The sequence below is a fragment of the Xiphophorus hellerii genome, chromosome 7 (assembly GCF_003331165.1).
Source record: "Xiphophorus hellerii strain 12219 chromosome 7, Xiphophorus_hellerii-4.1, whole genome shotgun sequence".
NCBI lineage: Eukaryota > Metazoa > Chordata > Actinopteri > Cyprinodontiformes > Poeciliidae > Xiphophorus > Xiphophorus hellerii.
In genome coordinates, this window is record NC_045678.1 from 19,552,931 (window position 1) to 19,565,555 (window position 12,625).

Below are 12,625 nucleotides of genomic sequence, written 5' to 3' on the forward strand. Positions count from 1 at the left end.
ATTTGCTCTGATCTTATCTGACCAGAACACCTTCATACATATGTTTGTTGAGCCACTGCAGTAGAGGTCAACTGAAAACAAGACATCTTATTGTTTACTTTTAATGCTTTTCTTCTTTATTTTTGCAATAAAAGGCAGATATGTGGAGTTATAGTCAATAATTATTATTTGATACAGTTGGTGCATACATGTGGATCTCTTAAGCTCCTCCATTGACTCAACCTTTTAGAAATAAGGTCATTTTTACAGCTAATTGATTTCCCTGGATGGTATTTAAAGCCATCGGAATTAAGTTGCTTGAATTCAGATGTACACCAAACGTTCCATGTGTAATTTTTCTTACGATGACGCAAATAAATGGTAGGGACTATCATATAACATCCCAATAAAATATATTTACATTTTTGCCTCTATCTTGATAAAAACACTGGAAACAACAGCCTGGTCTGGCCTTTTGTATCTCAACTAAGCCTGCCCATGCCTGGCTACTGATCGTTTTGCGCTGAAGAGATGCTGTCTGAGGCAGGAATCATAAAACCAGTCTTTAAAAAGCACAATCCTATCTAATCTCTGCATTTGCTCCCTTTTGTTCCTGATCATTCTCCTCTTACTCCTCCTTTCTTCACTTTCACCAGGGGCATTGCCTGTATTAATGCCAGCCCAGGAAGAAGATGATGACGGTGAAAGTTTTTATCCTGAATCAGGAAAAAAAAAAAAGACAGCGGAGGAGGAGTGAGACACCGACATCCTGGAGAAGATTTTGGCAAAGAAACCCGCTCTGTTCATCCAGCAATTACCTCACTTCCACTAAACGTTGAATCCACAAAGAAAAAGACAATGATGTGTGTCTTTGTGTGTTGGTGCAAGAGTCGTTAATCACCTCTCCTGCATAGTGCTTGATGCCAAACTGGTGGTCAGTCACTCTGGGCTTCACATAGTATGGGTTTGTCTGGGAAGAAAAGACAAGAAGACCGCATATTTCTTATATCCATTAAGTCCATGTCTGTCTAACAAGCTGATTAGGAGAGACAGAACTGTGGGTTCTCCAAGAGTTCAGCAGACATTTTAATGACCCAGAAGGATGCAGCCAACACAACTGTTTCACTGTGTTTTCTATTAACTATTTTTTTTAAATAATCTTTTACAGCGAAATTTTTCCCATCATAGCTTGATTTCTCAAGCTTTAGAAACTAAGAGTTTTGTTCTCTTATCCAAAGTTTGTTCATTTTTTTTTAGGTTTTGGATTTCTTTAAGTTTACAGTGGTTAAATACGGGCTGGCTGATTTAAAGTGCTGGTCAGAAGTTTACATACACTCCTCTAAATATTCTTATTGCCATTGTTATAAAATAGGTCCAGTCTTTTTTCTTCTCTGATCATAAAACCTATCCAGCCACAATTATCTCAGGTCCTTGTTGATGCCTATAAAGCGTGACAACAAACTAAAAAACATGGGTTATTGTGTGAACACATAATAAATTCAAAGTTGTTCACACAATTTTTGATTTTAAAAAATGGCTGAAGCTGTATGTTGTGTAATTACTCCACCTTGAAAATGACATTTTAAAATAAATCATTGAAGCCCCAGGATAAATTAAGTTCGTCCCTGTTATGTGTGTGTTTAAACCTCCGACCAGGATTGTATCATACAATAATCTCGCACTTTAAATGTTTTTCTCCTTGAGTGAGAGGAAATTTTAAAAAGTCCAACAAAATTAAAACACGACACAGGGCTGAGACCTCAGGGAGAGCTCAGTTGGTCCTTACAGTTCTTTCCATTTAGTCACAAAATGTTCTGAGAAAGGCCTTTTCTCTCCCTGCACACAAAGCTCATCAGAGCTGGAGAATGGCTGATCAGATTTCAGCATTGTTGTGTGTAAAAGCGTGTAGGGAGGGGTTTGCACAAGGTACAACAAAGACTTTTCAGCTCAGCAGGCGAATCACTGGCCAGGATGGAGGTTTAACCCCTTCAGGACGCCAAATGAACTCCCTTCAGCTTCCGTGGACAGAACCAGGTGGATCCTTTTGCTCTTCAGCTGTTTGAGTTCAGAGATAAACTCTGATCTTAGCTGCGTGGACTTACTGCATGTCGACTGTGCAGTTTCTCCAGAAGGGTGTAGTCCGTGCCTTTGGGGAAGCGGCTCTCCTCGTTGATAAGAGCCAACATGCCCAGTTTCTAAAGCAGACACAGACATAAGAAAGACAGTCATGATCAAACTAGTTGTAATCCTAGCATCTGGCAACTTACATTATAGCAATACCAGAAGGAAACTGTTCTTTTTCTTCTTCAATGGTTTGTTTTATATTTTTATATGCACAAAATCTCACTAATACCACAGAAATAATATAAATGAAGCAACACAAATGTGAGGAATGCACAGAAATAAAATAGCTACATTGTTTCCAGCCTTTGCAAACACTCAGTTCAGTATAATTTCTATCTCTGGTGGTAAAATAACAATTGTTGTCGTGTTTTACATCAACCCTACCTCCAACCACCGACTGGTGTGTATTACTGTAAAAACAACATGCAAACTGAGACTCCGTAATGATAGACTGTGAGAAGGGAGTCAGTGTATGTAAGAACAGAGTGGCGTCTGGGTCGGCCCGCACTGCCATGGCGGGCGGTTAGCGGTCGGTCCCCACGGTGACTGTGCTTTCTCACGTTCAAACTGCTTTACCTTCTCTATGAGATCCAGACACTCGGCATTATCCATCCAGTCTATGGCTTCCCACTGGATCCCCTCCCTGTCAGAAAACACACACACACACACATACCATGTATATATACAAAAAAAAAAAAACAAAAGCAAAAGGACATAAAGGCTGTGTTATCCAGCATCACATCTGGTGAAATGAGCCATGTCCAAGCTGCTGGTCTTTTATACTAGAAAACAACTGGCTGAGGAAGAAACTGAGTCTGTTCCAAAAGCCTGGTCGTTCACCCTGACGACACCCACCTTCAGTTTAACTAACGGCTCTGTCTTGCTCTTGTTTTATGTTCAAATGATGTGTATCTGTGCGCTATGTTTTGACCTGTTGTATTCCAGCTGCTCCAGCGAGAAGATGTGCTTGTTGAAATACTCCTGGAGTTTCTCGTTGGCGTAGTTGATGTTAAACTGCTCGAATCGGTTCACCTGCCGGTCAGAAGAATCTCATTTAAAGCAAATCAGTTCAGATTCAAATTAAACCTAAATATTACAACCAAAACCTTTATGTATTTTATTGTGCTTTTATGTTGATAGACCAACTGCAGGTATGAAAGGGAGAAGAAGTAGTACAACAAAAATTTTCAAATGTGTATTTGTATTCAACCCTCTGACGTTAAAAGATTAAAATCTGTGTCCATTCTTATCTACAAAAGCACTTTAGTGTTTCTTAACATTGCTTTTCAAGTCTTACCACAAATACACTCTGGTCAAACATCTGATAGTTCACCCTAACGTGGACTTTGACTGGGCCAGATATTGATTTCTGAACTCTTCCTGAGTTAAAACATTAGTATTGTTGTTTGTAAACAAATATGAACTTGCTTGAGGTCTGAAAGCACTGCATCTTTTTCGTTATTTTCACCATTTGTCAAAGTACAACATTTTTGCTTGGAATTTCGGAGATATGTTGTCAGTAGTTCATAGAATGAAAAAAAAAAAAAACAATGTTAATTTTGCTGGCAATTTTACAGACATCTGACCACTTTCACATGTTTGACTTCTTGGAAATTGGAAGCAGAATTTCTTATGATGTTCTTTCAAAAATGGCTTTCCTAATGTTACTCTTCCATGAAGGTACGATTCCAGGAGTTCGGGGCTAATAGTTATCTTGTTGTTTAATCTAACCCTGCATCAGACTTCTCTAAAACCTTCTTCCTGACCTAGCTGGTCTTCATTCAGCTGTTTGTTCATCAATGTTCTCTAACAAACCTCTGGGCACTTCACAAATCACCTCACCTCAAAGTTCTCAAAGCCAAAGATATCTAGGATGCCGATGGATTTGAAGTTGTCTTTCCCTTTGATCTTCTGGTTGATCCTCATTATGATCCAGGAGAAACACTGAGAATAAAGAGCCATGGCGACAGAGTCCCGCGAGTCCACCGCCTGTAGATGATAACACAAAGCGATAACAGATACAATGAACGCCACACAATGCATTTTTCACAGGAAAGAGAAGACTTTGTAGACAGCGTCGCAAAACAAGATGAAAATCAGCACGGAGAAGATGTTTAATTAGTTCTGTCAGATGGTGGTGGAGTAGATTAAAACAGTGATTTGTTGAACTGATGATGTGTGAGGCCTCTGTGCTGTGGCCACAGAGCAAACAAAGGTTTGGAGACAAAGGAGAGTTGTGGCAGCGTTTGTCTGATGTCTGTTGTCACAACAGAGACTGTTTATTGCCTACATATCTAAGAAGTGACACACAGCAGGTATGTTCTACTATTCAATAAATAACTAAGACATTCAGAGAAATTCATTAGTAAGCTTTCATAATTCCCTTCAGTTCTTTCAGTCTAACAAAAGTTAAACTCCTTCACAACTTTAACCCTTTAACACCGAACTTTTTGCCTCCGAACAAAGGTTTGAGGCCTTCACAGAGCAGCTGGATTTGAACTGAGATTAAAGTACACCATGAAAGCAGGACTCTCCTAATCATGAATCATCTGAAGATAAATGGTTTTGGTGAGTTTTATTTAGGAGAAGCACAGTAATGAGGGCTGAATACAAAAAGCAAGCAACATTTTTCAGGTTTGTTTTTGTAGGGGAATGTGAAAGCCACATATAGATTTCCTTCCATTTCACATTTATGCACTACTTGACATTAAACTTTCACCTAGATTCCAAATAAAATACATTATAGTCGTGATGTTGCAAAATATGAAAAGGTAATAGGGATAGAAATGCTCTTTGCACTAAAGCAACACAAGAAGTTGGAAGCGCCCTTGCAAGCAATTCTCCCCAAAAGGTTTTCATATTTTCCATACCAGGCCTCTACCATTCCTGTTTTCTTTTTCCTAACCACAATATGAACTGTATGAGAACATTGTAAAATGAAAAAAAAAGCACAAAAAGCAGACAAAAACAAAACAACCCCTAAATTAGATTAAACCCAACAGTCCAAAATCTGATTATCCCCAGGTTCATTGAACCTCTCAGTCAAACTCCATCCATGCACAAACAAAAAGCTTGACCTTCCCACTTATACTTCCTGCACAGGTATTGTGCTGGAACTGAAAGTAAAAACAAAACAGTGGTGGTGTGTACTGTACATGGAACGAAAATGCCCCAGGACTTCTGAGTAATCCATCAAGCTTCTTGCTGCTAATGGGTATAGAGAGGGCCCTGGTGGCTCCAGGATCTCCGTCACAGGGGTGAGAAGAATGGCTGTTTGTGCATGATGGTAGGGACTGAAGAAGAGGGGGGTGGGGTTAACCTCTGGCGGCTGTGAGAAGAAGTCCTTCTTGTAAAACCCCAGGGCAAGAATAATGAGGTCTTTTAGGAGACAAGTAGCTTCAAAGGCCAGGCACAACGAGCACAATGGCCAGCGGCAGGGCGACACTACCAGCTCTTTGTCTGCTCATGAAAAGCTGTCTTGTGGCTTTCGTGTCCCTGTGATAATAGCAAAGGTCTGTGCTGCATATTTACTGACATTTATGAGCGTGAGTAGGCCGAGGACGCTCGGCTCTGGCCAAAATATTAAAAAAACGTGGGCAGTGTCATGGGCCAAAATGTTCTTTTGGCATATGGTGAAAGGGACATCACTCACAATTGATGTCTCGAGACACGTTTGCATTAATTACAGGCGACAGCGTGGAAATTCAAAGCGTCAGAAAGACGTGGGTGAATTATGGTGCCAGCTTTTCGGTGCCTGGTTGCACTGCCTCCAGAGGAGAGGGCTCTCACTTCACCCCTCCTCAGCTTTTGGGTCTATTGTGCTTTTGACTGAGATCACTATCACGATGGCTTTATTGTGCCGGGAATCTGGCAGACAAAAAGCAGGAAATGGCTGAGAGTCACGCAAGGGATCTGGAGAGGCATGTGGTGCAGAGGGCAGCAGACTAAGACTCAGTGTGGTACTGTTTGAGTGTCAGGAGTGAGCAGAGGGATGAGAAATACGCAGATTTTTGGGTGTCTGTCCTGAAAGCAGACACCCAACAGGACAATGATGAAGTCAAGCTTAAAGGGATGTTTAACGGATGGCGGGTTAGCCATGTCGTTACCTGCTCCACGGTTAGGGGGGAGCAGATCTCCTCTCCTCTCAGGATCATGGAGCGTTGGGTCAACACCTCTGACAGCTGGAAAGAGTCCAGACCGAGCAGCTCGCTGACATTACTGACCACTGAAACACACACAGATGTACATTGTGTTGAATTAATAAGTAGTGCAGAACACAGGCGCTTCACACACATTGATGTTAAACAACAGATATGGATTACGATCCCACACAGTTCAGAGGAAACTCTACTCTGCAGCCATGGCACCGCTGTAATTTACAGGTTCCTCAGAAAAGAGGTCAGACGTAGCGAACAAAGCAGCCCTGAGATCGTGTTACAGCCTGTTCAGGGCTTTGTCTGCCTGTGCAAAGTCAATCAAACTCAGGGGAAGACTGGTTCAGTGGTTCAGCATTACTATAGGTTTCCTAAACACACTCGTGTATTTAGGAAAAGTATGACATTTCTTGTCTGTATTTCCACAGACTTGGTTTTTAGATTTAAATTTTGAAAAATATATCATTTATCATTTTGGAACGTCTCAATGTAGTACCTGTGTTCCTGTCAAGGCTTTTTATTTGAGTATCTGTCTAAAGTCAACTCCTGGTACCTGCAGTTTATGTTACCTCCATTATCAGTGCTAGCTGCACATACAGTACAGACCAAAAGTTTGGACACACAGTTGTGTCCAAACTTTTGGTCTGTACTGTATATGATCTTTTTCATAAGGCAATCACGACATATGTTTTTGTGTACAGCTTGCAAAACTTGACAGGTAGGAATACACTCAGCTTATGAGACAAGACAGTTCACTGTACTGGGTTCAGTTCAACTAAATAAGATGAGATTTTTGCAATATTTGTGGTATAACTAAGAGTTGTAGCTTTTTAAAAAAAATAATCTAGAAAGTGTACAATACATTGTTTTCTAGCCAATATGCTGAAGTTCCTATGCTTGTCTAATTCTGAGGCAGCCCTGTAATGCCCAGAAAGTATCTTAGCAGTTTTCACATATTGAAAAAAAATAATATGTGTTGAGTCAGACACATGTTTAGAAATAGTTATGCACATTTTAAGTGATTTATTATCAAAATATTAGCCCTTAGTAGCATGCCTGGGCAGACTCATAAGACTATCCTGAATTTTCTAATATGACAAAATATCTGTCATTGTCAAAACAAACATGTAGTGAATTAAATCTACGGAGTTTTCAAACACAGACATACAAAAGTCTACATTAACTTTACTGCAAATAGTTTCAAATTAGTCATTTGTATCAACAAACTCCTATCTTAAATGACTCTGATCAGTATCAGACAAAAAGAATGATCAGCATTTTATCTATCGGTATTTTGGCTTTGAGTAACTATCATAACATCACAGCTTTACAGAAGTGCTATCAAAGGGCTAGATGCTTAATTTTTATAACAAAGCCTATTATTTCTTTTTTTATAAAAATAAATCACATAAAAATAAACTGGTGATCAAAATAAGACTATTTTCAATCTGATCTGGACCAGTAACCAGATCTGGAGTCTCACCATGGCTAATGGATATTAAGTCATTCTGACCACAACACCTTGCAGTGTGGATGTTGTTACTGAAGGAAGAAGATTCAAAATTAGTTTTAGTGTCTGTGAAATGCTTAAAAATAAGTCAAAGGAGGATACACAGAGATGTAAGAAGCTATTTAAAAGGAAAGAGTAGACAGATCTGTTAACTCAGAGTTATCCTTATGTAGGTTCAATATACGACAGCTTTTAATTTTTATAATCATATATAAATATTATGTAATGTAACATGCATGTAACAGTGTAGTAAATGCATTTATATATTGCTGCCTCTGTGGTATTCTTCACCTCCGTTTGAAGTGATCTGAGCTCCGCCGGCAGTCATGAATTCAATGTTTCCCATCTGGAGGACAGCAGACAACAACTTGAACACGTCTCTGATCTCCTCCTCACTGAATTCCATCACCTTTAGAGCCTCCTGAAAATAATACATCATGTTACAGTTCAGATTCTTCAGGCACAGTACCTCTGTCAAAACATCTGCTAAACTCAGAAGAATTACAGCACTTAATTTTGGCTGTATTTTGAAATACTGATGAATAATCACCCGTGGAAGTACTTGCAGGTTTTCTTGCGTGTTAGAGTTTCTATTTAACAGCAAGGTATATGGCGTCCCCTGGGGGTGGAATAAAGAACTGCAGTGAACAACTCACCATCACACTGTTAAAGAGCTGCTTGTCATCCAGGCTGCTGTCCTGAACACAGCCTGCTTGGCTCAGGTAGTGATACGACTCTGGACCTTCAGACAAAAGATACATGTCTGCAACACAAGTGTGCAAACACAACATGTATATAATATAAAACATTAGCTTTAAAACCTTTTCCAAGACTTTTAAAAAATGTAAAGCACAATTAGAGTTGTTCAGATGTTGTCTAGATGTGACTTAAATTCAGGAGGAACCTACCTCTGTGATCTCTGTCTGCTCCTGCCAGTAGGGCGTAGAAGATGTGGTAATTTCTCTCGCCTGGATTTTGCCGGACCACGCGGTTCTAATAAAGAAAAGATGACAAGAATGCAGGTTCATTTGTTTCAGTTATTCTAATTAATGCTTGTGATAATACAGAAGTAACAAAAACGGTGTGTGCCTAAATACTTTTACACACTGAAACCTCACCTTTTCAAGTAAATCTGGTGATTGGAAGTCAAGGGGAATAAAATCAAATGAATCTATCAAGATTTGCATAAATAGAGAAAACTTTTCAGAATGTACTAGTCATGTTTTCAAGGATACAATCAATGATGCATCCTCCCTGAATGTTCCCGTTCTGTGAAAAGTGGAGCTGTATGAACTTCCCGAAGCGACTGGAGTTGTTGTTGTAAACGGTCTTTGCATTCCCAAAGGCTTCCATGATGGGGCTGCAGACAGAAAAACACAAAATAATGCAGATCAAACATTGCTGGGCATTTTCACTAACAGAATGTACTCCCCAATAACGAAGACTTTGACTAGACGTAGTTGCCGATATGGATCTAAAGTATTTAATGATGCAAATTGGAATCAGAAATATAACATTATAAAGAACTGGACTGAGCCACAGTATTTTAAAACCCATCAATCATCTTATTTAGGAATAATTGCTTAATAATTGTGATGAGATCCCTTTCCAAAGATGAAGAATCAAAACATGCTCGTAGTGGCGTCATATTTACAAACCTCTTTAGGCTGAATTAAATACAACAAAAGTAGATTTATAAAAAATCTCATAGAATAAATTCTTTTATGACAAGGAATCAGATGGACTAAACATATTAGCAGGTGAAGCTACACAAAGAATGATTTTCTTTTAAAGGTAGGGTTACAAAAGTAACTATTTGTAACTTTTTGCTATAAGGTTACAGTCACAAAACTGCAAGCAACTTGAAATACATTGCTACACAGTTCATTCTAATCACTAATTTCTTTGAAGACTCTTGTGTTCTGGTCTAAAGGATGAATCTGTGCATATCAGTTCAAAGATTTCATAGGGGCGGGGGATTTGTTTCTTCAGTACCTGCTCTGGACGAGTGCCTGCTCCACCCGGGTGGTCCGCTCCGACAGAGGAGTACCAGACAAGTTCTGACTCATCACCGAGAGGAACTTCAACAGCAGCTTGGTGCTCTCTGTTTTCCCAGCACCGCTCTCTCCGCTGAAGATAAGCAGACAGAACATGTTTTTGACTCATAATCTTTCATAATCACACACATAGCCTTGATGGAAAGCCCTCCAGATGAGTTGCTTATTTCACAGGGTAGTCCTCACTGACCTGATGAGAACACACTGACTGTCATGTCTTTTCCACAGGCAGCGGTAACACTCGTTAGCCACAGCAAAGATGTGAGGAGGCAGCTCCCCCATCTGGTGCTTGCTGTACAAGTCGACCGCAGTGGAGTCGTACAAACCTGCTATCCGTTGGTAAGGATTTACTGCTGCCAATATTGAACCTATGTTGGTCTACAGGAAGGTGAAAGGAGAAAAAAGAAAGAAATGAATTACTGAAATACAACAGAATACTTATAGTGTAAGAGAAACTGCTCAGCATTTAGAAATTTTGCAGCTCCTAATGCTTGGTCAACAGTTGTGCTTTAGTACCATTAACTTGCTCCATTAGATTTGCAGGTAACATTTCCTCTGATACAACTTCCAAAGTCAGGGAGACTTTTCAGTTACCCATTGTGGCCTAGTTTGTTAGGCTGCTAATATTTTAGGATCCACTGGTCCTGCTCTTCTAATGCGCTTTGGGGAAAGTGCCTCTTCAAAGTGTGTTTCTGGGTCATCATGCCACAATGCTGACATTCTGCAGGACATACGGGGTAGACGCTCTGAGATGAGATTAGAAGATAGGATTTCCAAACAACAAAAAATGAAAATGCACCACGTGATTATTTTTAATAAACTCTGCAGGGTTTCTGCAGAACCTCAGAGTTTGGCTGTAAAATCAGTCCTGACATTTAGAGCAGATAAGACAAACAAACAAGGAATTCAGTTATAAATATCCCAATGGCATAATTTCCTTCCAGAGTTTTTATATAACTACTGTGAGCTACAAGCCTGATCAAAGCTGAAGATCCGCAAAATTATGATTTATGTCCATTAAGCAAGTTTGTGCAGTAACTTTCCATCGGTGCAATTCAGTTTTTCATGTTGAATTAATTTATAGAGTTAGATGACCTCCTTCTTCCACCAGCGCATTTTATCCCGACTAGAGTCCACACATAGTATATGTCTTCCCTCCTGATGTAAAAACACAAGTGGGCTCACTGATTGAAACTCACATAGATGTTGTCTTTCTGGTAGCGCAGGAAGAGGTTGTGCATGATGGCAGCTTCATGCAGCTCTGCTAGTGTGGACATGTCCTCCACTCCATTGATGCTGCTGGGGTGCATTGGGTTCACCGTATCTCTGTTCAGCTCCTCTCTCTGTAGACAGATCACCTGCATCGGCACATAAGCAAAAATGCATTTAGCTTTAGAAAAACAAGAAACTACTGCATATTGACAATGTTTATTGTTCAAACCACTGCGGCTCCAAAAGCTGCTATTTCATGTTAGCCATCTCCGGTGTTAATCTATATTTATCTTAATTTTAGACCTAAGAAGACACAGAACTGTGTGATCTGAATTCTTTTTACCTTAACCTAAATTATTAACATATTTTGCCCAAAAATACAGAGAAACATAATCAAATACATATTGAAAAAAAACTTACTACTTCTAATAAAAAAACCCAAAAAACACTGCTATGCTCAGTAATCTGAAAAAGTGACCATAAATTACATCTGAAATGTAACAAAACTGTACTGTAAAATCCCATTAAGAACATGTCATACACAGGCATTTTTTAAATCTATTTTCAATTCTTCAAAACAAATACGATACAATATAAACATAGACAACATATAATATAAACCAAAGTAAACACTAGGAAATTTTTATGCATCCATCTCTTTCAAACTACTATGCAAGTTTACTCATGTGTATTCAGAAAAATGAGAAAACAAAAAGCTAATCCCCATCTCTGGGTTTGTTGTTTTCCTCGATTGACCTCTGAGTTGATGATTTGTAGCGCCCCCATGTGGTTGAATTCAGACCTCTCTGGTACATTCATCATAGTATAATCCAGTAGCAGGTGATTCAAAAGACAGAGCTACTGAAAGATAGTAATGAGCAGCATAACGTCTGCTCAAAAATAATAAATCTGCAAGTTTCTCATGGAGAAAAAATTATTAATGAAGAATTGTGTCATTAATAGCCACCACAGGTGAACAAACAATTTGTTCAGTTCTTGCAGAATATGAACAGGCTTTTATGCAATCAATGCTTTTGTGATTGAAACTAGCAACACTGTACAATACAAAGATAAACCTGCCTTCCAATAATTATTGCATAGCACAAATTTAGCACAATACAAAGAAAGTGCATCCTCTGTCAATGCCCATGCTGCATGGTAGAACATGAACTTCTGCTGTGGAAGAGCCTCCAACACAGATTCAAAAACCATGCACCCTGATATTTAAGGTCTTCAATAGAATGGAGGTTTTTTGATTGAAAAATTAAAAATCCAACAAAACCCACACAGGCAAGAACATGCAGGCTCCACACACAGAAAAGGCCTGGTGAACTGAGATTCAACCTTTTCGCTTTAAGAAGGCGCCATTGTTCGGCTACAAACTAATATGAAATTACACACCCTGTTAAGCAATGGATAACTTTGAGAAATTATGTCAGAGTTGAAGAAATACACCCAAAGACATTATCTTTGAGATTGGTGCTGGTAAAAAAGTTGCAACAGTTAATTTTTCTGATTTCACCTCCACATTCGTTTGCCCATATCGATGACACGCCGATACACAAGCTCAAACAGGAATGACTGAGGTG

General features: G+C 39.3%; 1 protein-coding gene across 3 annotated transcripts in view; it reads right to left on the reverse strand.

The window, feature by feature from the left end:
• Window positions 1-12,625, reverse strand: part of myo10l3 (myosin X, like 3) — a 65,838-nt gene that overhangs the window by 27,244 nt on the left and 25,969 nt on the right. For 2 of the 3 annotated variants that reach the window (XM_032567525.1, XM_032567524.1), the window contains exons 3-16: window positions 11,024-11,182; window positions 10,015-10,202; window positions 9,763-9,897; window positions 9,003-9,127; window positions 8,886-8,899; window positions 8,676-8,760; window positions 8,424-8,530; window positions 8,059-8,188; window positions 6,210-6,328; window positions 3,946-4,092; window positions 3,035-3,135; window positions 2,680-2,746; window positions 2,082-2,174; window positions 881-949 (exon numbers count right to left, since the gene is read on the reverse strand). In XM_032567525.1, coding sequence (XP_032423416.1) covers window positions 881-949; window positions 2,082-2,174; window positions 2,680-2,746; window positions 3,035-3,135; window positions 3,946-4,092; window positions 6,210-6,328; window positions 8,059-8,188; window positions 8,424-8,530; window positions 8,676-8,760; window positions 8,886-8,899; window positions 9,003-9,127; window positions 9,763-9,897; window positions 10,015-10,202; window positions 11,024-11,182 — 1,539 coding nt within the window. The remainder of the gene's footprint in view (window positions 1-880; window positions 950-2,081; window positions 2,175-2,679; window positions 2,747-3,034; window positions 3,136-3,945; window positions 4,093-6,209; window positions 6,329-8,058; window positions 8,189-8,423; window positions 8,531-8,675; window positions 8,761-8,885; window positions 8,900-9,002; window positions 9,128-9,762; window positions 9,898-10,014; window positions 10,203-11,023; window positions 11,183-12,625) is intronic. The other variant, XM_032567527.1, reaches the window with a different exon arrangement.